Consider the following 24,353-nt stretch of genomic DNA (forward strand, 5'->3'; position numbering starts at 1 on the left):
CTGGGCATAAGAAAGGATGGGGCCCCCCTTTCCTCCTGGCTCCCCCACCCATGCTCCTCTGGAGTGCTGGCTGGGTGGGGTGGTGGGCAGTGAGTTAGCCAGGAACAGCATGGAGGCCGGGCCTGGAACGGCGCTTGAGGGTGCTCAGCTGCCGGACCTTTGGATTGTGTGCACAGAAACCCCTGCTCTGCCCTCTGGCAGAGAGCTCGTGGGTTGGAAGGCAGGAGGCCTGCGAGGGGCTTCACTGCTCCGTCAGTCCTCTCACCCAACACCCGGCGAAGGCCTCTGACGGGGTGGCTGGACTGGCGGCCTCTGGACCTTGCTGGAAGCCGCATGTGCTCGGTGGAAACCCGACTTAGAACTCTGCGTCTTGGTCTTCTCCAGGCCGAGACGTTGGCCAGCGCTCTCCATGCTGGGCCGTGGCAGTTCGTGTTTTAAGTACTTCTCGGGGGTGACCACCTTGTAAGCTGAGGAGCGTCTGTATTGTCCCTTTCACTTGAGGAGCTTGGGAGGCAGGGGACCCCAAGTCTCGGAGGACAGGAGGTGCAGGCTGTGGATGGCGGAGGAGAGGGGCCCCTGGCAGAGCCGCACGTCTGCTCACCCTTGATGAGGTCCCGGGCCACAGGTTGGCTCTCACTTCTTGGCTTTGGCTGGACATAGCTTGGTGTCCTGGTGGGCCAGCAGCCCAGGACTGTCCATCATGACGAAAATGAAAGCGGACCGATATTTAAGAAGTGCAACTTGTTTAAAACTTGGGGGTCGTGGTTGGAGAAATGTGACACACATGCCCTTGTGGGGAGGATTGGGACCGGATAGCAGAGTCAGGTTTTGGACGGTCGTGGGTGATGAGCCCGAAGCCGTGACACAGTCACTCCCCAGGGCACAGCGGGCACAGGTGGCTGGCCGGAGGTGCAGCTGGGGTCCCAGAGCATCCACCTGGGTCTGTGACCCCTCCCCCAATGAAAGGGCAGAGGGGCCTCGGGGAAGGCGAGGGCTTTGGGTCAGTGACCCGGAAGCTCCTTGAAGCTGCCTTCTCGGACAGCTGTCGTGGGCGGCAGATGGACGGCAGCTCTGGTTGGACAGGCGTCCTCCCTGCCCTTGGGTCCATGGCAATCGTGGTGGGAAGAGCCAGCTCCTGGCTGGTGGGTGCCGGCCGCTGGGTCTGTCCCCGATGGAACCTTCTCTCTGCTGCCGAAATGACTTCTGAGGCACTGACCCCCCAACAAGTTGCCCCCCCAAGTCCTTTTGCTGACTCCCAGTGTGTGCTGTCCCCCTCGCCCCCGCCCAGAGGAGACCTACGGCCAGAAGCCCGAGACGGACGACATGAACGAGGTGGAAACGGCCCCCGTCCCCGAAGAGAAGCACGTCTGGGTCCAGCCCAGGGTGGTCAGACCCACGAAGCCCAAGAAGACCCCCGCGGTCAAATACATGAGTGAGTCCTGGTCCCCGCCTCCTGCTCACCAAGCCACCGGGTGACCTGAGGGGAGCTGGGCGGGGCCCGCAGGGGGCAGGCGGCAGAAAGCGGTGCCCGGCTGGCCAGAGTAGACCGCTCCCCAGGTCCTTCCTAGGAGACCTGGACGAGGTAGGTCCCCCCTGGGGCAGCTGGCCTGTCAACGGGAATGCAGCCCCTACCACGTCCAGGGGCTCGGGCACCACGTCCAGGGGCTCGGGCACCTCCCGCCACCCCTTTGCAGGGTTCCAGCTCTGGGCCAGGTGACCCTTTGCTTTTTCTGGCTCTGGGCTCCTCCGTGGAGTGGGGAGACCATGCCCAGCGCAGGGCAGTCCTAGGGGTTACTGGCTGTGATGGGACCGTCCAGTGTCCCCACTCTAGACCACCATGAAGCGCCCCCAGTATCCCTGATGGGCGGGAGGCCAAGTGCTTCTCCCAGGACCAGGAAGCCCAGCAGTGTCCCCTGCTCACCTCTTGCCTCTGATGGCTGAGCACCCTGGAGCTTTGGGCTTGGCTGGAGCTTGGCCCCCAGGGGCAGCCTGGCTGAGGGCCGGGCACTTCCTCGGCCGGGATGGCCCGGGTGAGTGCTGTGGCTCGTTCCCCCCAAGGACCAAGAAGCACAGAGCTGGACTCACTGTGAGGGCATCCTGACCCTGCACCCTGCTTGCCCTGGGGACCCTTCCTGCCTTTTCAGCACCTCTGTCCTCCTGGCCCCGTCCATCTTCTCTCCTCCCCTGCCTTCAAGCCTCTCCCGGCAGGTGACTCTTCTGCAGCTCATTTTGACCAGGACGCTGGTCCCTTGTCTCTCTGAAGTGGTGGCAGTTTTAATCATATGGAATCATGATATGGCCAGGGCCTCTCCAGCGACCCCACTCTGGACCCTGACGCGTCCCTGTAAACCACGCCACGGGAGCTCGGCACAGCTCCCTTGACCATGGGGAGGCGGCCATGTCCGGCACCTGGGCTGGGACAAGGACCCTGTCCTCGTGGGTCCTGCCGCCAGAACCTGGCGGGGCTGCGGGGCACCAGTGGTCCCAGGCTGCTTCCGGACCACACCTGCTCACCCTTTAGTGCTCACAGGGCCTTTCAAGTGGGTGCCATAATTATCCCCATGTGGAATGGGATCTCAGAGAGTGAGCGGCACCCAGGGTCACACCACAGTGACAAGGGACTGAGCCCCTGTGAGGTCACAGCTGCCAGGCATTGCTCTTCTCTTGTATGGCTTGGCTCCAGAATGTTCCAGAATGACCTGCGGGAGGCCTTCTAGCTCGCACTCACCCTCCTGGCTTCTTGCTGTGACGGATACCTCCCCGTTTCTCTCCTAGCCCAGGTCATCCGCTGTGACACCAAGATGAAGGACAAGTGCAAGGGGTCTACGTGCAACAGGTGAGTCTGGCTGACCTGCCCCTCGGAGCCCCTGGGCCGGGTGCGTGGAAACTCGTGGACACGGGCTGTTGGTCAGCTTGGAGTCACTGTGACCACATGCCTGACAAGAACAGCTCAGAGGAGGAGCCGTGGGTGGTGGCTCACAGTGTCAGAGGGTCAGTCCACGGTCAGCCTCCCCATCGCTTGGGGTCCGAGAAGGGCGTGGGGGAGGAGCGCCGTCCATCCCGGGCAGCCACAAGCAGGGAAGGGAATGGGCTGCAGAGCAGCTGCGCCCCTCCAGGGCCCACCCCAGTGACCACCGTCTCAGCCACGCCTGCCTGCTCACAGTGACCGTCCAGAGAGTCCAGTCCCACTGGGTGGGCTGACAGGTCCCAGCTCTCAGTCCTGCCATTTCCCCTCCTTCCACCCCTGCCTGGACGCGGGTGCTCTGGGGACACCTCACTCCACGCCCAATTCCCTACGGCTCTGGGCCCAGCGAGCCAGGAGCAGGCCCGGGTCAGGCGCGCCCTGGCCACGGCACCCCGCCTTTTCTCTGCCTTCCCCCAGTGCCCGAGAGCTTGGCTCCCGGGGCTGTTCCTGTCGACACAGGCAGGGCCCGGGCTGCACTCTCCTGGCACTGGGGCCGGCTTGGTCTTCCTGGGGCCGGCCGACAGTTCCCTGGCCTCTACCCAGCAAGTGCCAGTAGCAAGCTGCCCAAGGGGTGATCACCAAATGTCTCCAGGGACTGCAAATGTCCCTGAGGGGTGACACCACCCCAGGTGAGAGCGGCACGTGGGGGTGACGGAGCTGGGTCTCCCGCCCAGGTGTTTGCTCCCTTCGAGGGTCTCAGGATGGGGGGCTCACACCCTGCACACCAGGAGCTGCATCCTGGGGTCAGCCCTGAGACCCCCATGCAGCCTGGGGACAGCAGATGGCGGTGAGCAGGCAAAGCGGCTGTCAAGAGGGCGAAGGCGGCGTGAGCCGGTGCGGTCCCTGAGGGACGAGTGTGCTCCGTGCCCAGGTTTCCAGGCCGTGTTAGGGCCAGCTCTCAGTGTCGAAGGATGTAACAAGCTGTCCCTGCCAGAGGCACCTGGCACCCGCACCACCAGGATCTCCCAGGGGACTTTCAGAAGGGACTCGTCCCAGAGGCCGCTGCTCGTGACGCTGACTTTGCCTGAGAGGGCTCGGCCTCTCCAGGGCTTTGGGTTCCCAGAGCATTTCACCAGCTCCCTGGGAAATTCTGACCTGCGGCTGGTGTTGTGAACCCGAAATGGCTCGCTTGTCCTCCAACCCAAGAGCCTGGTGGGCCACCCCGACCGTGACCCTCTGGAGCCAGGACCAGGAGGGTCTTCCAGCTGCACGCGGATAAGGCGCTTAGGGCCTGCAGAGGTCCGCTCAGTCTTAGCTGAAAGGGGGTAAGTGCCAGGCTGGGGCGGGGGCCAAGCACAGGGGACTTGAGAACACAAGAGTGACCTCGGTGGCCCTGACGCCGACCACAGAGTGAAGCCCTTCACCGGGACACTGTCTGCCACGCCCCTGGGAAATGAGTGGGTTCCTGGCCCCAGAGCAGCTGATCAGCGGGTCCCAGTTTGCCAGGGACTTTTCCTGGTTTTAGTAGGAAAGGTCCTGGGAGACCCAGGACCATCGGGAGGCTTGGTCACTCAGCTGGGAACGCGACTTGGCAGACTTTCTAACGCAGCGGGGGGGGGGGGGGGGGTGCGGTGGGAATGAGGTGGCTTCACAGAACCCAAGGGCACTCGAGGCTTCTCCGTGTCCGTGGCGCTCCCTCTATCCATGGGTCTCCCTCCATGTCCGTGTCTGTTCAGCCGGTCAAGGCGGGACACTCCAGCAGGCGGGACACCCCAGCAGGTGTCCGATTTGCAGGTGGTTGGGCTGTTGGTTAACGAGCACGGCCCAGCTGCAGACAGGCCAGAGGTCACACGGCCCGGCCGACGAGTCGTCCAGGTGAGAAACAGGAGGTCTCGCCGGCCCAGGTGTTTGTCAGGCCCCGTCCACCTCTCTGTGCTGAGGGCAGGGCAGCCGGAGCCCAGCAGGACTTTCCATGCAGCTTCCTGGCAGCACGTGGTCAGCAGGAGCGGCTGCGTCCCAGGGACCCTCAGAATGTTCCAAAGTCCAGAAATATCCCTCAAACACTCCCTTGTGGGTGGCTGCAGGACACGCTGGCATTCGGCTACACAACCGTGTTGGGCCATTTCAGGTCACCTGCGGCTTCTCCCCGTCTCCATGGTGACAGCTGGCCTGGGTGTGGGGCTGACCGTGGGACTTGTTGCTTGGGATGTGGACTTGGAGGGAAATGCCGGGGCCATGGAGTGGACGTGGGGGCGTACTGTGCTTGTGTGGTCCCAGGAAGGACCCAGGCCTCCCGGGCGAGGCAGGGTCCACCGCTGAGCTACACGTCCTGGGCCCCCTCCCCGCTTTTTCTGAGACAGGGTCTCCTTAAGTGGCCCAGGCTGGCCCCAAACCGGCATGCCCCTGCCTCAGCCTCTGGGGTGCTGGGGTCACAGGCGTGGCCCCGCGCCCGGAGTCTCTGGGTGGGTCTGGGGGTCACGAACAGAGCAGCTTCTCTGAGTTCCCCTGACCAAATGCCCTGGTGAGTGACAGTCAGAAAACGGCCCTCATCACCTGCACGTCCCGGGGGACAATCAGGGCTTCTGGTCTTTCCCCTGTGTCTCCCTGAGTGTGTGATCGCCATCAAGACCACAGTGTGTGACTGTGAGCCCGCCGGGCCCTGGTGAACTGTGAGAGCCGCGGGGTCTCCCTGGGCGCGGCGCCTCTAGATGTGATAATGGGCTCTTGAAGGAAGCGCACTCAGGCGGTAGGCGGCCTCATCGGCGACGCGCCCTCTGAACGCCATTTCTTCCTTCAGGTACCAGTGCCCAGGAGGCTGCCTGAGCCACAAGGCGAAGGTCTTCGGGTCCGTGTTCTATGAGAGTGTAAGTGTGGTCCGCGTTGCTGTGGGCGTTCGGCTGGACGCTGCCGTGTGTTTTTAAAGAGGTGGTGGCTTCATAGCAGAGGGCTTCCTTTCCACCCCTGGGTCACACCTGGAGGGTCTGGAGCTGACCGGGGCTGGGGGGCTCCCAGCCTGCAGAGCCACCTGTGGGGACGGGGGCTGGTCCTCACGGGCCGTCTCCGCGTCAGACCCAGAGTCAGCATGCTCCGCTGAGTGGGGAGAAAGGGCTCTTGTCACCGTCCTGAGCTGGTAAAGCGACTCGGATGGGGTCTTGCAGATAAGCCAGCCCGGGAACAAAGACCTGGTTATGGAGAGGGGACGGTCGGGGTGGGGAGAGCCTGGGCCGGCGAATTGGCTTCCAGGGGTTTAAGGACAAACCTCCTGGGCATTTCTAACAAAGACTAATTCAGACTGTACCTGTGGCCTCCTCCCACCCCCTCCAGTCGTCCAGCGTATGCCGGGCCGCCCTGCACGCCGGAGTCCTGGACGACAAAGGGGGCCTGGTGGACATCACCAGGAACGGGCAGGCACCCTTCTTCGTCAAGTCTCAGAAACACGGCGTGGAGTCCTTGAGGTAACTGTGTGCCCGGGGCTCCTTCAAACAGCCTCTCCTGTTCCGAGGGTGCCCCTGGCTCCTGCCTGGGCTGGGCAGGCCTGCCACCCACCTGGCGGGGTGAATCACAGCGCCCGCCCACCGGCGCCCACCTGCAGTGGAGCGTGTCCTTCCTGATGTTGGGCACAGCCTCCATGCAGCACCCCTGGGAGGTGACGTCCCTGCTGGTGGAACCAGTCACCGCAGACGTCTGAAGCACTGTCCCTCCAGTGGTGACCCTGGGAGGACGGGCACCAGAGTGTCCATCCCTGACCCTACTCGGCTGTGCATTAATGAAGAAGCACAGTATTCAGTCATCGCATAATAACCGCCAACTCCTTTGTGGTGTTTGGGATGTACCTTCACATCTTAAAAGCGTGGTCTGAGAGTCTGTAGGTCTCACTGGGTTCCCAGAGGAGTCTTGGCCCTGCTCTAGAACATTCTGAGAGCTGGAACTTGGGAGGGCCGAGCTGGGCGGCCGCGGGACGAGCCCGAGGCGTGTTCCGCTCCCTGACCTGACCTTCTCTCTTCCAGCAAATACAAGCCCTCCAGCTCGTTCATGGTGTCCAAAGTGACAGGTGAGCCGCGGTCACTCAGGGGGACTGCGCGTGGGTGACCTCTGCCCCCTGCCAGCTTTACTCCTGGGGTCACTGCCCTCTCCTCCCTCCGCCACGCCCGCCAGCACCCTGGTCCCAGAGTCAGGAGGGTCGTTTCCAGAGGCCCCTGAGGGGTCCTGTCTTTGATGGGCTTCTCCACATAACTGGACTCGCAACTGGCCCTGGACGGCAGAGTCAGAAGCAGGGCTGGGCTGTCCTGTTGGATGTCACAGGAGTGCTGGTGCCTGGGGCTGCCGTTACTAATGGGAGTGGCAGTGGCCACCCGGAGCCCTGGGTTGAGAAGGATGCTGAGCCTCGCCTGGCACTCGGCAGGAAGCAGAGCGTAGTGGTCAGTAGGCCTGCCTGGACAAGGAGGGAGACTTGCCGTCCCTGCAGACAGCTCCTCTTGCCCTGGGGCTTCCTTTGGTAACATGGGAGGTGGCTCCAGCCGGTGATGGAGGGTGTGATCGAGGGTTGTCCCAGTGGGCCCTGCCTGGGCCGCTCGCGGCAGGCAGTGCAGGGCTCCGTCCAGCGCCCTCCCTGGACTTGCTCAGCCCTCTCATCCTTTTGGAAAGCAACTCTTGTCATTTGCCCCAGAGGCAAGAATTGTTAGTGGCCTTTATAAAAACGTCGTCACAGAGCTTTCCTTAGGACAGAAACGATGTTTGTGTATCCACCTAATTAAAGATACCGTGGAGCCTTTAACATGTTTTTGAAAAGCTAGCTTGACCTACATTCTACTGGTTAGTGGTAACCACATCCTTTGGGTGATGTCCCAGTTTATTTTTCCTGTCTTTCAAAAGCGTATACATCGGTAACTTTTAAATGTAAAAGGGATTAGCTTACAAATTGATTTTTTTCCTTTAATAATTGTGGCTCAGGAATGCATTTCCATGCCTGTAAATAGTCTTCTAAGCCTAATTTTAATGTCCCCACCCCACCCCGCGCCCCAGCATCCCACGGAATAGAAGTCCCTGTGGTACGGAGCCAGGTCCTTTGTTGGGCAGCTGCGGAAACCCGGGACCCGTCCAAATGACAGACGGGGCCGGGCTGGCAAACTGGCCTGTGGGCCGGGTCTGTCTGCCTCCTGATGGTGGATGGAGCCTCAGTACCCCTGGCCAGGCCCCCCACTCACACGTCACCAACAAGGACCTGCTGCTCCAGCAGCGTCCAGCGGTCTTGATGTGACATTAGGCCACAGCGAAAATGTCCACGCTCTGAGCCTTAAGAAAGAACTTGTCCAGCCCTGGCCTGGGGAGGCCGCGGTCAGGGACCCCAGGAGACTGGTGTCAGAGCTGTCCTCTCACCACAATGGCCTGAAGGAGAGAGTGCTGCCCCCCCCACCCCCGTGGGGACCTGACCTTTCCCTCTGCCCCGCAGTGCAGGACGTGGACTGCTACACCACCGTGGCTCAGCTCTGCCCGTTTGAGAAGCCGGCCTCCCACTGCCCGAGGTGAGGCCCGGGGTGACCACGGGGGGGGGGGGGGGGGGCGGGGGCTCGGGGCTCAGGCCCTTCTCTGGGGTGGCATCTGGCTTCGTCCACACGGGGTTGAGGGAGACGCCAGGCTGTACCCAGAATGGGTGATGTCATGGTCCTCAGGCCTTGCCCTTAGCCGCCACGCTCTGTGGGGACGCTGCTAAGCTCCTGTCCAGGCCACCAAAGGCCCTGGATCCTTGCTAGGGTGCCCTAGACAGGGACGTGGAAGTGTCCCCTCAAGGTGGCACTGACTCGGGAGGGAATCCTGTTCCTGGGTAAATGACCATCTCCCTCGAGCGCCACTCTCTCTTAGGTCAGTGTGGAAGCCCTGGAAGCTGCTGTCCTCTGTCCCCTTTGGTTATCTTAGTGCTCTTTGCTCTTGGCCTGGTCTAGTTTGGGCAGATTATTCTAGAAGTAGAAGTAGCTTTTTTTTTTTTTGCATTTTTAGAAATCTGTCCTCTGGTCACAGCTGACAGTAGTGTACTTTGACATGTTTGTAAGACGTGGAGTCCCTCTTATTCTAATTAGGACCCCAGTCTAGAAGTAGCTTTTTAAAAATGACTTGTATTAAGGGCCTCAGTGAAACTGGCCAGTGTAAGGTGGCCACCTGGTGTGTCTGAGGGACGCGTGGGACACAGCCACCAGCACGAGGTGCGGGATGGTACAGGATGCAGCGGCCTCCTCCAGCGCCCACCCACACCCACCACACCGTACTGGGGCCAGGCCCCTGACCCCCAGGCCCCCTTCTGGGACGCGCCCTGCGGCCATGCCCTGGAGCCCGCTGTGCCATCGCACCGTGGGTTCCGCCGGCACAGGGGCCACCATGCCTGCCGGAGGAGCAGGTCCTCTGGGAAGGCTGGTCCTCGGAGGATGACCCTCTCTCCTGAATGGGGGCTGTCCTGGCCACGTCTGCCTCACGTTCCTGAAGAGCCCTTGGAGGCGAGATGGGAAAACCTGCTCCTTGGTGGGTTCCGAGGCCTCCTTAGCCAGGTCCAGCTTCCTGGACCAGCCTGCTGCTCCTGTGGCCACCGCACGGCCTGCGGGAGGTAGAGCAGAGTGCACCCGCCCCGTCAGAGCCACAGCTGTGTGACAGGTGGTGACAGCTGGACACAGTGGGAGTCCCCAGCACAGGGGACGAGACAGGCCCCCTGGCGGCCTGTGAGGAGCGGCCCAGGAGTCCTCACTGGACCTGGAGACTCGTGGGTTCCGGAAGGGACACTAGGTAGAGATCTGAGCAGGTGCCTGTCCGGGAGAGGCCCGCAGGGCTTGGGCTCCTCGTTGGTCCCCCTCGATGGTAAAGTGCCCTTTGTCTTTTTAATATTTATTTTTCAGTAGTAGGTGGACACATACCTTTATTCTGTGTATTTTATGTGGTGCTGAGGATCAAACCAGGGCCTCGCACGTGCTGGGCACACGCTCCACCGCTGAGCCATGTTCCCAGCCCCTAGAATGCCTGTGAGTAGACTTAGTAGAATATTAAAGAGAAGCAGAAGGAAATAGTTTCAGAAAAATACAAACACTAACAAGATCTTGGTAGAGTGAGAGGATCCAAAACGTGAGTTTCTGACCTGCCATTCCAGGAGGAGTGGGAGAAGAGAGAGAAGTATCATGTCCGTCTCCAACCAAAAATAAATAAAAGAGAGACAGAGATGGTGACTTTAAAATGATTTTAAAATAGACCTAAATAGCCCCAGTGCCCAGGGCTGGTTGTGACGTGGTCCCAGCTCTCTTGCGGACAGGCTGTGTGACCTTGCCAAGTAGTTGCCCTCTCTGTGGAGTGGGCCAGAGCTGGGTGGTCTAGTCCAGGAACCTCCAGACCTCGGCCCCGGGACTGGCCCAGATGCTGGTGTCCAGCTGACATTTCACTGGGCAAAGCTGCTTCACCCAAATACAAATAAAAAGGGCAGCGGCATCCAGGTCACCAGCTGACTCAGTGGATCTAAACTCAGAGACCGAATGGGACTGCATTTTCTTTTTTTCAAATCCCCACTCTCTCCCTGCCTGCCCCTTCCCTGCTTCCTCCAGACCCATGCTGGTCCTGTGCCTGGCCTTCTTCCCTTCAGGGATCCTGCCACCTTGGGGCCAGGTGGCTCTTGGGCGCCATCTTGGTTCCGTGTCCCTGGCTGCAGCCTGTGGCAGGCTGTTCTGGATGAACACTAAAGGCCTCCCCTTAGCCAGGCTCACGCTGTGGCTGGTTGGAAGCTCTAGGACCACAGGAGTCCCGCCCTCCGGCCCCTGTCAGGAGTTGGCCTGTGGCAACTGACCCCGCTGCCTGGGACACCCTGTGACCCACTGAGGTGGGGGCCTCCGCCCTCCCCTCACAGGGGAGTGGTCCTGGAAAAGGACTGTGGATGGTCATCCGCGCCCACCGTGGGAGCTGGCGACACCCAAGCCTGGGACGGCCCCACCGCCCACAGCCCACGGCCCACGACCCCTCGGCCCCACGGGCCACGGCCCCACCGCCCACGGCCCCACCGCCCACAGCCCACAGCCCACGGCCCACGACCCCTCGGCCCCACGGGCCACGGCCCCACCGTCCACGGCCCCACGGGCCACGGCCCCACGGCCCACGGCCCACGGCCCCACGGCCCCACGGCCCTCGCTCATCTCTCTAGCTCCCTGGTCTGGACGTGCCCTTCTGCGTGGGGTTTTGAAGAGCTGCCTGCGGCCTCTGAGGAGGGCAGGAACACCGTCCCCTGCTGCCCTGGGAGAGGCCTTGTCTTTCTTAAAGAGCAAGATGGCGGGCGGCCTCCTTGCACTCCCCAACTGGAGTCTGGAAATCCAAACAAAGAGCAGGGTTCCACCTTTTGCTGATGGTTCCCTTCCACAAACGCCACTTCTTTTCCAGAGTCCGCTGTCCTGCGCGCTGTAGGGACGAGCCGTCCTACTGGGCCCCCGTGGTTGGCAGCAACGTCTACGCAGATGTGAGTACTCTGGCCTCCTCTGTGGCCTCTTGGGACCTGCTGTGACCTCAGGGTCCCAGGCCTGGCCCCAGGGCCTGGCAGCTCACTCCAGAGCCTGTAGGGAAATCTGGACTGTCACTTCTCTGAGCACCGTCCCATCTCTGCACACGGAGGTGTCCCCACCGCGTCCTGATGCGTGGAAGGGCACGCAGGCCTCACCTCACCCGGGCGGGTGTCAGGGTTTCTGGCCTCATGTGCCCCATGTCCCCAACATCCCGTGCTCTCTCCACCCTCGCTGCCTTTCCTTCTGGCGCTGCACACACTTGGCTCAGAGTGCGTAGGAGACACACGGCCCCCCCACTGCTCACGGGGACCCTGTTCCTGCACCGGAGGCTCCTTCCGGCCTCCCTCCTGACTCCAACAAGGAGGCTGTGCCCTGACTTCTCTCAGTGAATCCTCCAGAGCTTGGCTGCCCCCGGTGCCCAGGGCTGGTTGTGACGTGGTCCCAGCTCTCTTGCGGACAGGCTGTGTGACCTTGCCAAGTAGTTGCCCTCTCTGTGGAGTGGGCCAGAGCTGGGTGGTCCAGTCCAGGAACCTCCAGACCTCGGCCCCGGGACTGACCCAGATGCTGGTGTCCAGCTGACGTCCCTCGGTGCTCCCTGATGTTTTTGTGGGCATCCCCCCTGATCTTTGCCTCCATCTGCCTTCAATTGTCCCCGATTCCTGTCAGCGTGGAGTCACTCAGCTCCGTGGGGTCAAGGCGACCTTCATGACTAAGCTTTTCTTCCTCCTCGTTTCTCTTTCCTCTTTAAATCAGCTTTTTTCCTTCTCGAAAGCTGTTCGGCTCAGACCGAGTTCTAAAAGCCAGGCTTCCTGGGAGGGAGCGTTCCTGTGGCAATTGTTAGACTAAGAGCTTGGACCCAGCTCTGGTCAGGAGGCGGAGGGGGCCGGCTAAGTGGCCGGGGCGCCCCCGCGGGAGAGGCGCTGGGTTCGGTTCCCAGCGTCAGGGAAACTCAGTGAGTCAGTAGGAAACAAGTAAATCAACGTCGGTGTCCATCTACCACTAAAAATATTTTAAAAAGAGAGAGAGATGGTGACTTAAGATGATTTAAAGTGGATGGATGGGCAGAGCTGGGCCCCGTCCCCAGCCCACGTCCCTGTCCCCAGCCGGCTCCGTGGGCTTAAACTCATGTATACCCAAGGGGACAACGCAGTTCCCGTGTGGTGACAGAGTGCAGTGACGAGGTGGAATCTGTACACAGCAGACGACAAACAGCTCAACGCGTGCAGCAAAGGCGAGGGAGAGACGCCCGGCCAGCGGGCGGCCGCGACGTGAAGCTGCTTTGTGTCCCACAGCTGCGGCCTTAGGCCCCTTAAACACCCTGCGCAGGGGTCCTCGTCCCCATTCTACAGAGGGGGGAACAGCTCAGGTCACCTTCCCCAGGTGACAGTGAGACGTGGCCCAGGCTGCTCCACCCGCTGAGCTCACCGGCACCCGGTCACGCGGGGGACGGGCGTGTGGCTGGAACCCGAGTGTCCCCTGGAACTGACGTGTCCCCTCGGGTTGGAGCTTTGACACTCAGGCTCCTAGGGGCTGGTCCCGTGGTGGCTTGGCTTGCTGGAGGCATAATAAATGGAGGGGCTCACAGTCTTCACGGAAAGAAGGTCGGGAGGCAGAGGTGGGGGAGTGGCCTTGGTGGCGGAGCCTCGATCCTGGCCTCAGTTTCTAGGTCACGCTGGGTTCTGGGAAATGATGGCTCTGGAAACGTCTGTTTAGCTAAGAGATTTATTTTGGGAGCGCCAGCCCCAGCCCTGCCAGGGCCTCGCAGTGCCCACACTCCTGCCCGTTCCCCTGAAGTGCTGCTCCTGGCCTTGGGTCGAGCTGCGGCAGAGGCGTCCGGGCGTGGCCCAGCGAGCGGGGCCTGGGTCCAGGCCGAGCGGCCGGCCTGGCAGACGCTCCCCGGGGTGGGATGCGGGCGAGGCTTCCTGGACCTCCGTTTCCCTGGGTCCTCCCTGCCCGCTGCCTGGGAAGTGCCCCCTGACTGCCTCAGAGCCCCGGGAGCTGCTGGGACAGGTCCCTGGCCCCCTGCAGCCACTCGCCTCGTGGGCCTGGGGGGGCGGGGACTCGTTGCTAAGGTGTCCCAGGTGGCATGGCTGCTGCTGGCTGGGGACCACATCCGAGGGTCCCTGAGGCGATGCCCACCCTGGAGCCTGGGGTGGCCATGTGGGGTGGCCCTGGACTTTGGGACCCATGTCTATCTCACTAGTGCCACCTCAGGAGACACCTGCCTTCAGCCCTGGTCTTGCGTGTCACGTGGCCACCCTGTGGAGGGGAATATGGTCTCTGGCTCTGCCGTTTGCTGGCGAGTGACTTGGGCCTGGCCTTCAGCTCCCTGGCCCTGGGGCTGCCTGTCCATCAGGAAGGACCCGTGATGATAAGAGCTGCCCTGGGCCCCGGCTCCCTGTGTTGAGGCTGGAGACCTCAGGGCACGCCCCTCCGCAGGTGCCCCCAGGGCGTCCGTGCTGGCCTGCCCCCTGGAGGGAAGAGGCTCTGGGTGGACGCAGGTCACTGGGCGCTCAGCTGTGGCGTGGGGGCCCGGGGGCCGTGGGGAGGTCAGTGAGTGTTCAGGTGCTGTGTGCGCCAGGCCCGGAGGAGGGAGCGGAGCCTGTCTCTCTGCAGGTGCCTGGACGGGGAGAGGCTGGCGGCGGGAAGACGGGCAGGAAGGGACCTCTGCCCACATCCCTGCAGGCCGGTCTCGGTTCTCTCTTGGGCTGCTGCTCAGTTGCTGGCCCCTGAGGGCAGATCCGCCAGGAGCGTGAGCCCTGAGCTGTGGCCTTGCCTGCTTTCAGAGGCCACCTCCACCCCCACTCGGCTGGAGCCTGCTGGGCCTCCTGGGGGCTCTGTCCCGGGCCTCCCTGAGGACAGTTCTGAACGGCCTCCACCCGCCACGAGTCTCAGCCTCTGGGGCTGAGGAGCTCTGGCTCCTGGACCCACTCTGCGGCCCCCAGCTCCTGAGGCGGGGTCTTCATTTGTTCCCTGCTGACCCCCTGCCCTCCCCATGCCGGGGACGGCACCTGGCCCATCCAGGCTCAGAAAGCCACTGCTGCACACTGAGGCAGAGCGTGCCCTTCTTGTTGTTTTGTGGCCCTGGGGTCAGCCCTGGCCTTGCTGCGCCAAGCCTGTCACTCAGGTGAGCGGATGAGGCCGGGTCTCTCCGCAGAGACCCCGAGGGCCGGGCTGCGCCGGGCATCTCCTGCCACGTCAGCCCCACCGACAGGTGCTCGACGCGCCACCTCGGCCCTGACCCCCGGCCCTGTACTTGCAGAAGTCCAGCATCTGCAGGACAGCCGTGCACGCCGGCGTCATCGGGGACGAGAGCGGCGGGTACGTGGACGTGATGCCCGTGGACCAGAAGGCGGCCTACGCGGGCTCGCTCAGGAATGGCGTGCAGTCTGAGAGGTAGGCCGGCCGGGCCGGTGCAGGGGCCGTCTTGCAGCAGCGCGTGGGCGGAGGCGCCAACTCCACAGGGCAGCAGGCTGAGCCGGCCCCCGCCCCTCCCTTCATCTTCCAGGAACCCCCGCCCCTCCCTTCATCTTCCAGGAACTATCTTTCTGTTCCCAGCTGGGTTCTTGCAGAGTGTCTAGAATCTGCAGAAACATCAGATAAGCCCTGATCGCCACTGTCCCCAGGGCCACTGTGGGAACTGGGGGTCAGCGGGTGGTCACGTCACAGTCATGGAAGCCTACACACGACTCGGGTTTTATAAGCGTACTGACACCCTTTGTGCCCCGACCTGGCCCTGCTGCTCACCAGCTCTGAGCCAGCCACCTGATTTCTCTGGGCCTCGGTGTCCCCGCCTGTGAGGTGGGATGGTGGCCGTCCTGACCTCCTCTGTTGGCTGGACCCCTTGAGCCGGGGCCTGTCGAGGGCCGGAGGTGAGACGGGCTCCGGAACCAGTGTTGTGAATTTCCGCCCGTGGGTGCAGGCGGTGACTGTCGCCAGCCCGGGTCACCCGGTCCACGGCCCAGCCTCCCGGCCCAGCCTCCCGGCCTGGCTGGGGCGAAGCCTAATGAAGGGAAATTCCACCGAGCCACTGGGAGGGAAATGCGCAGCTGATTAGGTGGAATTTCCTGGCCACGCTGGAGACAAGTCCCCGGACGCCCCTTTGCAGAGTGCTTGCTGTCCCAGTTCAGAGCACACGGCCTTCCTGAGACGGGGTGGCTGGCCTTGTTCCCTCTGCCCCTGTGACCTGCGCACATTGCGGCTCCTCCCTCTGGGCTGCGAGGGCCGTGGTCCCAGGAGCTGAGGTCCCCCGCGAGGGCACAGCCCAGGGTCTCTGCCGGTCTCTGCCAGGAGGGGCCCGAGGCTGCCACAGGACGAGCTTGAGTCACCCCGCAGTCTCCCCCGTGGGCCCTGCCGCCCCCTCCCCGCCTGCGTCCTCTGTCCTGGGCCGGAACCCTGGCTGTTCATGCCTGGCTTTCCCGTGCCCCGTGTGCTCGTCCGTCAAGGGAGAGAGAGGGTGCTGTCCCCACAGGGGGCAATGCTGTGGGTCTCCAGGGGTCGCAGGCCACGCGCCTCACATCAGCAGGGAACTTGTCACAGAGCGCGTTCCCGATGGCCTGCCTGGAGGTGGCCCGGCAGGCTGCCCATTTGGGGTGTGGAGTGCAGGAGGGGACCTGTGCCTGGCCTGTAGTCAGCAGGCTCACAGCCCCGTCCCCACGGGTCCCGCGTCCACCGATCCCGCCAGCCACGGGGCAGAAATGTTCCTACTGACCTTGGGCGGACCCTTCCCTGGTGTTTTCTCTGAGCAGTGCCGTGCCGCGGCCATTTCTGTACCCATGGAGGTGCGTGGACACCTGGACGCCATGTGAGGGACTCGAGCAGCTCGGGTCAGGGACAGAGGTCCTGGAGCAGTCACCCACAAATGCCAGGAAGGGTGGGGTCTGATGTTCCCCCCGAGGACTCCTCCATCGCCTGACGCGGCCACCGCGTGTCCCAGCTGCTCAGGAGGCTGGGGGAGGAGGATCTTGGGCTCCAGGCCAGCGGGCAGCTTAGTGAGACCCCGTCTCAAAATAAACGGTCTTTTTGGAAAGGGAGGGCTGGGCTATGCCTCTGAGAAGACCCTCCTGGGTTCAGGCTCGGTACCGTGAAAAAGAAGGCCGTCCTTTACGTCCTGGAGCACCCGCAGCTACCAGGACTGACCCAGGGAACCCAGAGCCCAGGAGGGACAAGCGCATGCGCCACATGTGTGCCAGGCCACTGGGGGCCCTGCTCTGCTGTTTGTCAGTGGGGTCCCCTTGAGCAGGTCTCCCTGAGCCTGGTCCTCACCTGAGGATCGGAGGGGACACAGGGAGCTCATGTGAGGGCTCAGAGACGGTGTGCAGCAGAACCCGGGGCCTGAGGGTGGTCGGCCCTAGAGAGGCCACGGTGCTCTCCATGGGGGTCAGCGGCTCCTCATAAGAAGTGGCCTTCAAGAATTCTCTCATGGGATAAAGCAACTTCCACTTGCTCCCCGGTCCCTCTCGCTTCTGCCCTGGTAGCACCCGCTCACCTGTGCAGGTGGCCTCCTCCCGGGCAGCCCTGACCATGTCCCAGGCCCCCGGGCTCCAGCAGGGAGCCCTTCAGCCAGATCTCTGCCCTCGTGGGGCTTGTGTCTCGTGGGGGACAGGCGAAACCCCTGTCACCAGGCCCAGGGTCACCGTCAGGGAGGGGTGCTGGGGAGCTGAGATCCCAGCAGGGTTCAGCCTACTGTCTGGGGTCCTTGGTGACGAGGCCCCAGAGGAGGGTCTGCAGAGATGCCCCCGTGGCCATGCCTGTCCTCCCTGTGTAGACGGAGCCCCGGCCCCGTGACCCGCAGGGGCCTCCCCAGCCCATCCCCACCTGGGAACACGGGGAGCTATTTTGGAGCCAGGGGGTGGCTTTGTCCCCAATGGCTGCTGAGACCCAGTCAGGATCTCACAAGGTCCCAAGGGAGGTGTGTGCGTAGGATGTCCTGTGACCGCTGTGTGACAGATGGCGTTTTAAATTTACGTAACCCTCGGGTCAGCACCCAAACCCGGGTGCTCCGGAGAGGAACCCGGCTCCCAGGCTGCTGGCTCGGGCGGCTCTGCTTTCACGGTGGCCTTCTTGACAACAGGGCTTGCGGCGAGTCGTGACAGGCAGCAGCGGGGAGCCCCTTCTCTCCTACCCAGGGCCGGGAGCAGGAACAAGGGGGTTGGGGGCCGTGACTCTGGACCCTGCTCGGCCCCGTCTCCTGGGAGAAGCTGGCCTTCCCGATGCTCATCTCCCAGGGCTTTCCTTAGACCAGGACCTTTTTTTTTTTTTTTTAATTTTTAATATTTATTTTTTAGTTCTCGGCGGACACAACATCTTTATTGGTATGTGGTGCTGAGGATCGAACCCGGGCTGCACGCGTGCCAGGCGAGCGCGCTACCGCTTGAGCCACATCCCCAGCCCCAAAGGACCTTTTTTTTTTTAAGAGAGAGAGAAAATTTTAATATTTATTTTTTTAGTTCTCGGCGGACACAACATCTTTGTTGGTATGTGGTGCTGAGGATCGAACCTGGGCCGCACGCGTGCCAGGCAAGCGCGCTACCGCTTGAGCCACATCCCCAGCCCAGACCAGGGCCATTTTTAAAGACAGATTTCAAGGGAGATTGGGAAACGCACCAACAGTGACGGCGTCCTTGGTCATGCGGTCTTTAAAAACCTAACCAGTGTGCCCAGGTGTATGGGCTGGGCTTTGTCTGACTGGTGAGCCCCTCTGTGCCCGGGGGACATAACAGGGAACAGAAGGGACAGAAGTGCCTCTCTTCAAAGGACTGGTGTCCACTGTGCAGGGCCAGCACATGTGAACCGTGAGCCACACACTGGATTCTAAAGTTGCTGATGACCCTGTGGGAGGTGACAGAGAGAAGAGCGCGGGTACATTTTAGTTCCTCCATCTGCCCATCACCTTCTCGTATTGATACGTAACCAGGAGAAAAGTCACCAACAAGAAACCTCGCAAGGCCCTGGGTTCGGTCCCCAGCACCTCCAAAAAAACAGAAAGAGACCTGCATCTTCTGTTCAGATGTCGGAGACCTGGTCCGTGCCCACCTCGTAGTGCAGACCTGCCGCTTAGTCCAGCGGCCACCCATGACCGGCGGACAGCCTGGCTCTGGGCATCTCAAAGGCTGGGCGACTCAAATCTGTTTCTAGGAATTTGAGAAGCAAAAGCCACCGAGCCACTATTTCCAGGTCTGATGGGCCCACGGCTTCGGTGCCAGCAGGGCCAGGCTGGGGCCCCCTCCTGCACATCTGACCCCCGGGGGCCCTGTGGGCGGGGCTGCCACTGTCCACATCTTATTACAAAGGAAAGGGAAGCCGGGGCAGGTGGTTGGTGGTGCACACCGAATCCCAGTGGCTCAGGAGGCTGAGGCAGGAGGACCGCGAGTTCAAAGCCAGCCTCAGCAACCAGCGAGGGGCTAAGCCAGTCAGTGAGACCCCGTCTCTAAATAAAATTCAAATAGGGCTGGGATGTGGCTCAGTGGTCCAGTGCCCCTGAGTTCAATCCCCAGTACCCACATCCCCAAAAAAAGAAAGAAAAGGGGAGAAAAGTGGTTAAGCAACTTGCCCCAGGTCACGCAGGCAGCAAGGGCAGAGCTGGGCCTGACCCAGGCTGCCCAGGGCTCCCGGGCTCTTACCCAGCATGCCCTGCTCCCTCCGTCCGCTCAGACCCTCCCCAGGAGGAGCCAGTGCACTGGATGCCGCTGCAGGTGCTTCTGTCTTTAAAAATGCTTGTGGTAGGGCTGGGCTGCAGCTCCGTGGCAGAGCACTGGCCTGAGTGAGGCGCTGGGTCCCATCCTCAGCACCACGTGACATAAACAAGATAAAGCCACTCCGTCCATTTACGACTACAGAAAGTCTTTTGTTGTAAAGGAAACGTGTGCTGTTATTTAAACAGTCAGGCAGAGAACAGAAACCCAGGGTCCCTGAAGGTCCCGCAGTGCCCTGTCTGTCTACGGCCGGTTTATAGCTTGCCCTGAGCGTTTGGAGCAGTGCACACCTAAAAGCCAAAGCAGAGCTGGGGGGAGGCACCTGGTGCTGAACTTCCTTCCTCCAACAGCCTGCGCGTCAGTGCCTGGGGCCTGGGGCTTCAGGATCATTCGTGGGTGCCCGCCATGTGCGGGCTTGTCCTCCCCTGGACAGCACAGGCCCAGGGACGTGGGACTCTGTGGCTCTTGGCTGCTGAGCACCTGCTACATGCCAGTCGCTGTCCCGCTGCCTCTGGAGAGCTGGCTCTGCTCACGTCCCGAGGAGGGAGCACCTTGAGGAACTGTTCACAGACGGGAAACTGAGGCTCCAAGACAGGGAGCACCAGGCCCTGCCAGCGGGGTGGCACCTGTCCCGCCGACTTGCTGTCCCCTCAGCAGAGGTCCGAGGCTCTCGGAGACGAGGCTGGGATCCCTTACAGGAAGGAGGAGTCCACATGCTCACCACGGCGTGTGGACGGAGGCACGTGTCTGTGCCTATAGACGTGTCCGGCTGATCCTGAAGAACAAGAGGGACTTTGCCCTCTGGGAAGCCAGGTGTGCCCCTCCTGCTGTCCTTTTGACACTGGCCATAGGCAGCGGCCACCTCCTGGACACTCCTGACCCGTCCTTCACAGGCTGCGCCACTCTGTGCCTGCTGTCCTCCTCTCATGTCGTGGTCCCCGGTGGCCAGCTCTTCCCTGGTCAGGATCCAGAACGCTGGGGGCAGGAAGCCAGTGTCCAGGCTGCTCTCTCACAGGGCCCCTGGCGTCCACCCCTGGCCCTGGCCTTCACGACCCTCATCCCCCTCCCCCGCCACTCCTGAGCGGGACTGACAGCCCACACCCAGCACAGCCACCGTGACCGGGTGACGTTTTGCTCACACACAAGACTTGTTCCAAGAAGGGGCCACGCCCTTGAGTGGCCGCTGAGAGCGAAGGTGGCTTTCCAAGCCCGCTGCACTGTCCTGCGGTCTCCTCGGTGACACGGTGACCCGTGCACAAACCACTCTGGGTGTCCTTGCTCACCGACGTGGTGACGGGGTGGTTTGTCTTTCCTTGTTGTGATGAACAAACCGGAAAGAACATCTTTGCACAAGCGCGAGCACTTCCTGCGCTCTCCTGGCAGACTTCCCACCAGCAGAGTGACCACGGCCACCAAGCGCCTCCTGATGTCACGTGCTCCTCTGCAGCGAGACCGCTCCTCAGTGGCTTTCCACAGCGTGGGAACGAAGCCCACCCCTGCCACATGAGGTCCCAGCTGCCCCTGCCCACGTCTTGGGCTGCCCGGTCTCTGCTCTTCCAGCTGGCCCTCCCTTTACTCTGGGAACACACTGAACCACTCCTGCCCCTGGACCTTTGCATCTGCTGTCATCCAGTTCTGGGCCCCTCAACTCCTGTATGAGCTTGTGGCTAGATCCCCTGGTCACGTGGCTCTAAACCCCAACGTCACTGAACCGGGAAGCTTCCTCCTGAAGTGGCCCTGCTCCCCGAGCTGATCGGTGCCGTTTCCCCGCAGGGTGGTCTCTCTCTGGAATTGTTCCTTACCTGTATTTACTGCTTTTCTCCCCTCGCCAGACTGTGGGCTCCATGAAGCAAGAACCCGTCAGTCCTGTGGACCCAGTCCCCCAGCACTGAGCTCAGCTCCTGGCCCGTAGCAGGTTCTCGGTCAACGCTGGTAAATGGTGGCAAGTTGCTGAGTTCAGAGCGGGCTGAAGGACTTTTAACGCCTGTGTCAAAAACTGTTGGTGGCTCCTAAGAAAGTCGTTCAGTCTCCTCACGTGCAGAGGGGCTGTGGCCGTTTCCCTTCCCCCAGACATCGGGGTGGCCGGACTTGGCGGTCAGGCTGCCGGGGTGTGCTTTACCAGACCAGCAAGCCATCACGCGGGCGGGCGGGCGGGCGGCCTTCCCCCGAGCCTCACAGGAGTGGGCCTGAGCCGCCGGCCCAGGGCAGGAGGGGACCGACCCTGCGCAGGCAGCCCTGGGTGGCAGTGGTGGCGGCACACTGCCCCCTACTCCTCCTCCAGGGTGGACAGGCATCTAACGGGGAGCCAGGCGGGCCAGGCCAGGTGTCCGGCCCTGGGCTGGCAGCCGCTCATCTGGGCGGTGCCTGCGTGGCCCCTCGTCAGGGTGGTTCAGGGCGCCGACCAGAGCCGCCTGTGCCCACGACTCCCGGCCCGCGAGTCGGGAGGACCTGACCCTGGCAGTTCTCCCCGCGGGGTCCACCTGCAGGTCAGAGGAGCACGACCCTGTTAGGCCTTTGGAGACTGGAGACTCGCGCCCGCACAGCAGCTTAGACTTCCATAAGCTGGTGAGCAGGTCGGGCTGGCCGCAGGGCGCGACTCTGCCGTGTGACCTTGGCCTGGCCGTGTGACCTTGGCCTGGCCACAGGGTTTCTTGGTGCCTGGGTGTCCTCCTTGGGGTCCTCCTTGGAGGACAGCCTACCCAGGGGAAGGAGGTGCACTAGGCTGAGGCCCTGGCGGGAGCCTGTTCAGAGCCTGTGCCTTCTCCTACCGTCCTAAGAGCCTGTCCTTCAGGTGGCCGTGATCTGGTGGAAGGTGTGGCAGACACGGAGCGGGGTCCTGGGGAGAGCCCTGCCCGTGCTGGGCCACAAGGATCCCGAGTTGGGCTGAAGCACTCCAGCCCTGACCTAGATTCGGGCTGGGCTCCTCTGCACAGGAAGCGGGGCCTGCCAGGTCCTGACTCATCCGGGCCGCAAGGGGTGTCCCTCGTCGCTCGTCCCCCTGTGGGCCTGCTCTGCGGAGCCCATGGCTCTCCTGCCCGCCCGCTCCCTCAGTGACACCCTCTCCCTTCTCTTTCAGCCTGAGCTCGCCCGGGGACGGGAAGGCCTTCCGGATCTTTGCCGTCAGGCAGTGACCGCTCACCACCGGGACACGGGCGTCTGCAGCAGGGCTTCGCGGTTTTGCTTTGGTTTTGACTTTGTCGTCTGGGGTCGGGTGGGGTGGGACTGCCGAGAGTCAGGGAGCTTCTGTGGATGGCGTTCAGGGCCACGCCCTCCGTGGCCTTGGCCAGGGTGACGTGGGACCCCTCTGGAGCCAGGCCTCCGGGGCTGTCTGCTCAGCTCTCGGGCCTGGGCCTCCACTGGGCCTCTCCCCCTCTAGGGGTCAGTGCCAAGGTGGAGGGGAGGACCCTGAGCTCTAGGGAGAAGAGGGTCCAGAGCTGGAGACGGAGGTGGGGGGCGTGGGGCGGTCAGGGAGCAGGTGCAGGGAGTCTGGGAAACGGGGTATAAAGTAGTTATTTAAAAATAAAAAAGCACAGTCCGTCCCTGACGTGGAGGAAGGTGGGCTTAGTGTTTGCTGGTCAGACAAGAGCGCTGGGCAGGTGGGAGCCTGCGGCTGGCCCTGGAGGCGCCCGCGGCCCGCAGTCCTGGGGGCTGAGCTCAGCAGTGCTGGTGCCTGAGACCTCGGGGCCCAGAGGTCTGTGTCCTCGCTGCCTCCTCCCTGTGGCCTGTCTGTTTTCCGCTGTGACCTTTGGTCTCGTTGAGGACTGATGACCAGGACCCTCCCTCCCCTCTGCCCGGCCTGCACCGCCCCTGGCTGGCCTCGGGGCTCTCTCTGGCAGGCAGTCCCGCGGGCCACTTCTCTGAGCTCCAGGCTGGGCGCCACTTCTTAAATGACCGTGCGACAGGCCGGCCCCCATCTTCACTGACCTATTAAAAAATAGGTCAGCAGGGGAGGAACGGATTCCTGGGCACATTCCTCACCGAGGTTAGCGGCTCTGCCTGTGGCCGCGACCCCACCCGGCCGTGGACAGCAGAGGGACGGCAGGGCCCGGAGGTGCCTCCTTTCCAGTTTCTGTGGGGCGCGTCCTGGGACGCGCGGCACCTGGCCCCTGTCTCCCTCTGCCCTTGTGGGTGCCAACCCTTCCACCCCACGTGGCGCAGGGAGGGGGCTGTCAGCCTGTTGGGTAGAAGCCTAGATCCCACCTGGCACCTGGGGACCTCGCAATGCAAGGTGCGCCCTGCCCGCTGGCTGTGGCGGGGTCACCGCTGCAGGACAGTCGGATTGCTGGCTGGGTCTTGGACACTCCTGGGGGACCCTGTGGTTGGCTTCTGGGGTGTCCCCCCCGGGAATGGAGGCTTCCAGTGTGACGGGCCCCACAGCCCTGGGCCCCCTCCCCTCCTGGGCAGCCTCCAACCGGAGGAGTGTCCTCCTGGGGCCACACCTGGCCGTCTTCTTCCCCGGGACCATTTGAAACTGGAACCATTTCCTTCCCCAGAAAATGGGAATAGGACACAAAGGATAAGCCCCTGTGACCAGGGACCACCTCTGCCTGCGGTCAGCAGTGCCCGGTGCCTTCCGCACAGCCGTGCCCGGGAGACGGTGCCAGCCAGGGCATCGCTGGGCCTCCTGCCCCACAAACGTCTGCACTGGCTTCAGACCCTCGCCCCCTGTGCTCCGAGGGCAGCGGGCCCCCTATTATCTGTAGGCTCACGCAGCCCGCAGTTGACGTGTGTGCTTTTTTCTATGAAAAACGATGTATTTTACTACTTCCTGTGTACAAAAGTTCATTGTGAATGTTTTCTGTGCTTTGCGTGAACACGGGCCACGGTGTTGTTGCTGTTATTTCAATAAAACTGGTTTGATTTCTAAGTCGCCTGTGTCCCACTTCAGGGACGAGTCTGATCAATACACGTCCATGACCCCTTGCAGCCCTCCGCGGTCCAGGTGCGCCAGTTCCTGGGGGCTGTGCCCAGCTGCTCTTCTGTCCCCGAGCCCCGCCGAGACCCCCCTGGACTGCGGTTTGCCAAAGTGCAGACTCTGGGCAGGGCCTGCGGCTGCCTCCCGGAGGCTCCTGGAGGTGCCGGCGCTGCACCCCAGGTCCCAGTGGACGGGCTCAGGTTCCTGTGGTCTCCACCTCACCACGTCCCACTGCCTGGGGGGGACTTGAACTCACAGTCCATCTTCACCGTCCTGGAGGCCGAAGGTCAGGGTGCCGCCAGGCCTGGGTTTGCAGGTGGCCACCT

General features: G+C 62.6%; 1 protein-coding gene across 1 annotated transcript in view; it reads left to right on the top strand.

Moving 5' to 3' along the window:
* Crispld2 (cysteine rich secretory protein LCCL domain containing 2) overlaps positions 1–23,979 on the top strand; it is a 48,218-nt gene extending 24,239 nt beyond the window's left edge. The window contains exons 7-15 of the mRNA XM_013362907.4: positions 1,289–1,432; positions 2,776–2,836; positions 5,703–5,769; positions 6,230–6,360; positions 6,913–6,956; positions 8,355–8,427; positions 11,300–11,375; positions 14,681–14,814; positions 22,189–23,979. Of these exons, the coding sequence (XP_013218361.3) occupies positions 1,289–1,432; positions 2,776–2,836; positions 5,703–5,769; positions 6,230–6,360; positions 6,913–6,956; positions 8,355–8,427; positions 11,300–11,375; positions 14,681–14,814; positions 22,189–22,243 (785 nt within the window). The 3' untranslated portion in view covers positions 22,244–23,979. The remainder of the gene's footprint in view (positions 1–1,288; positions 1,433–2,775; positions 2,837–5,702; positions 5,770–6,229; positions 6,361–6,912; positions 6,957–8,354; positions 8,428–11,299; positions 11,376–14,680; positions 14,815–22,188) is intronic.
* The last annotated feature ends 374 nt before the right edge of the window (positions 23,980–24,353 follow it).

The sequence above is a fragment of the Ictidomys tridecemlineatus genome, chromosome 15 (assembly GCF_052094955.1).
Source record: "Ictidomys tridecemlineatus isolate mIctTri1 chromosome 15, mIctTri1.hap1, whole genome shotgun sequence".
NCBI classification, from domain to species: domain Eukaryota; kingdom Metazoa; phylum Chordata; class Mammalia; order Rodentia; family Sciuridae; genus Ictidomys; species Ictidomys tridecemlineatus.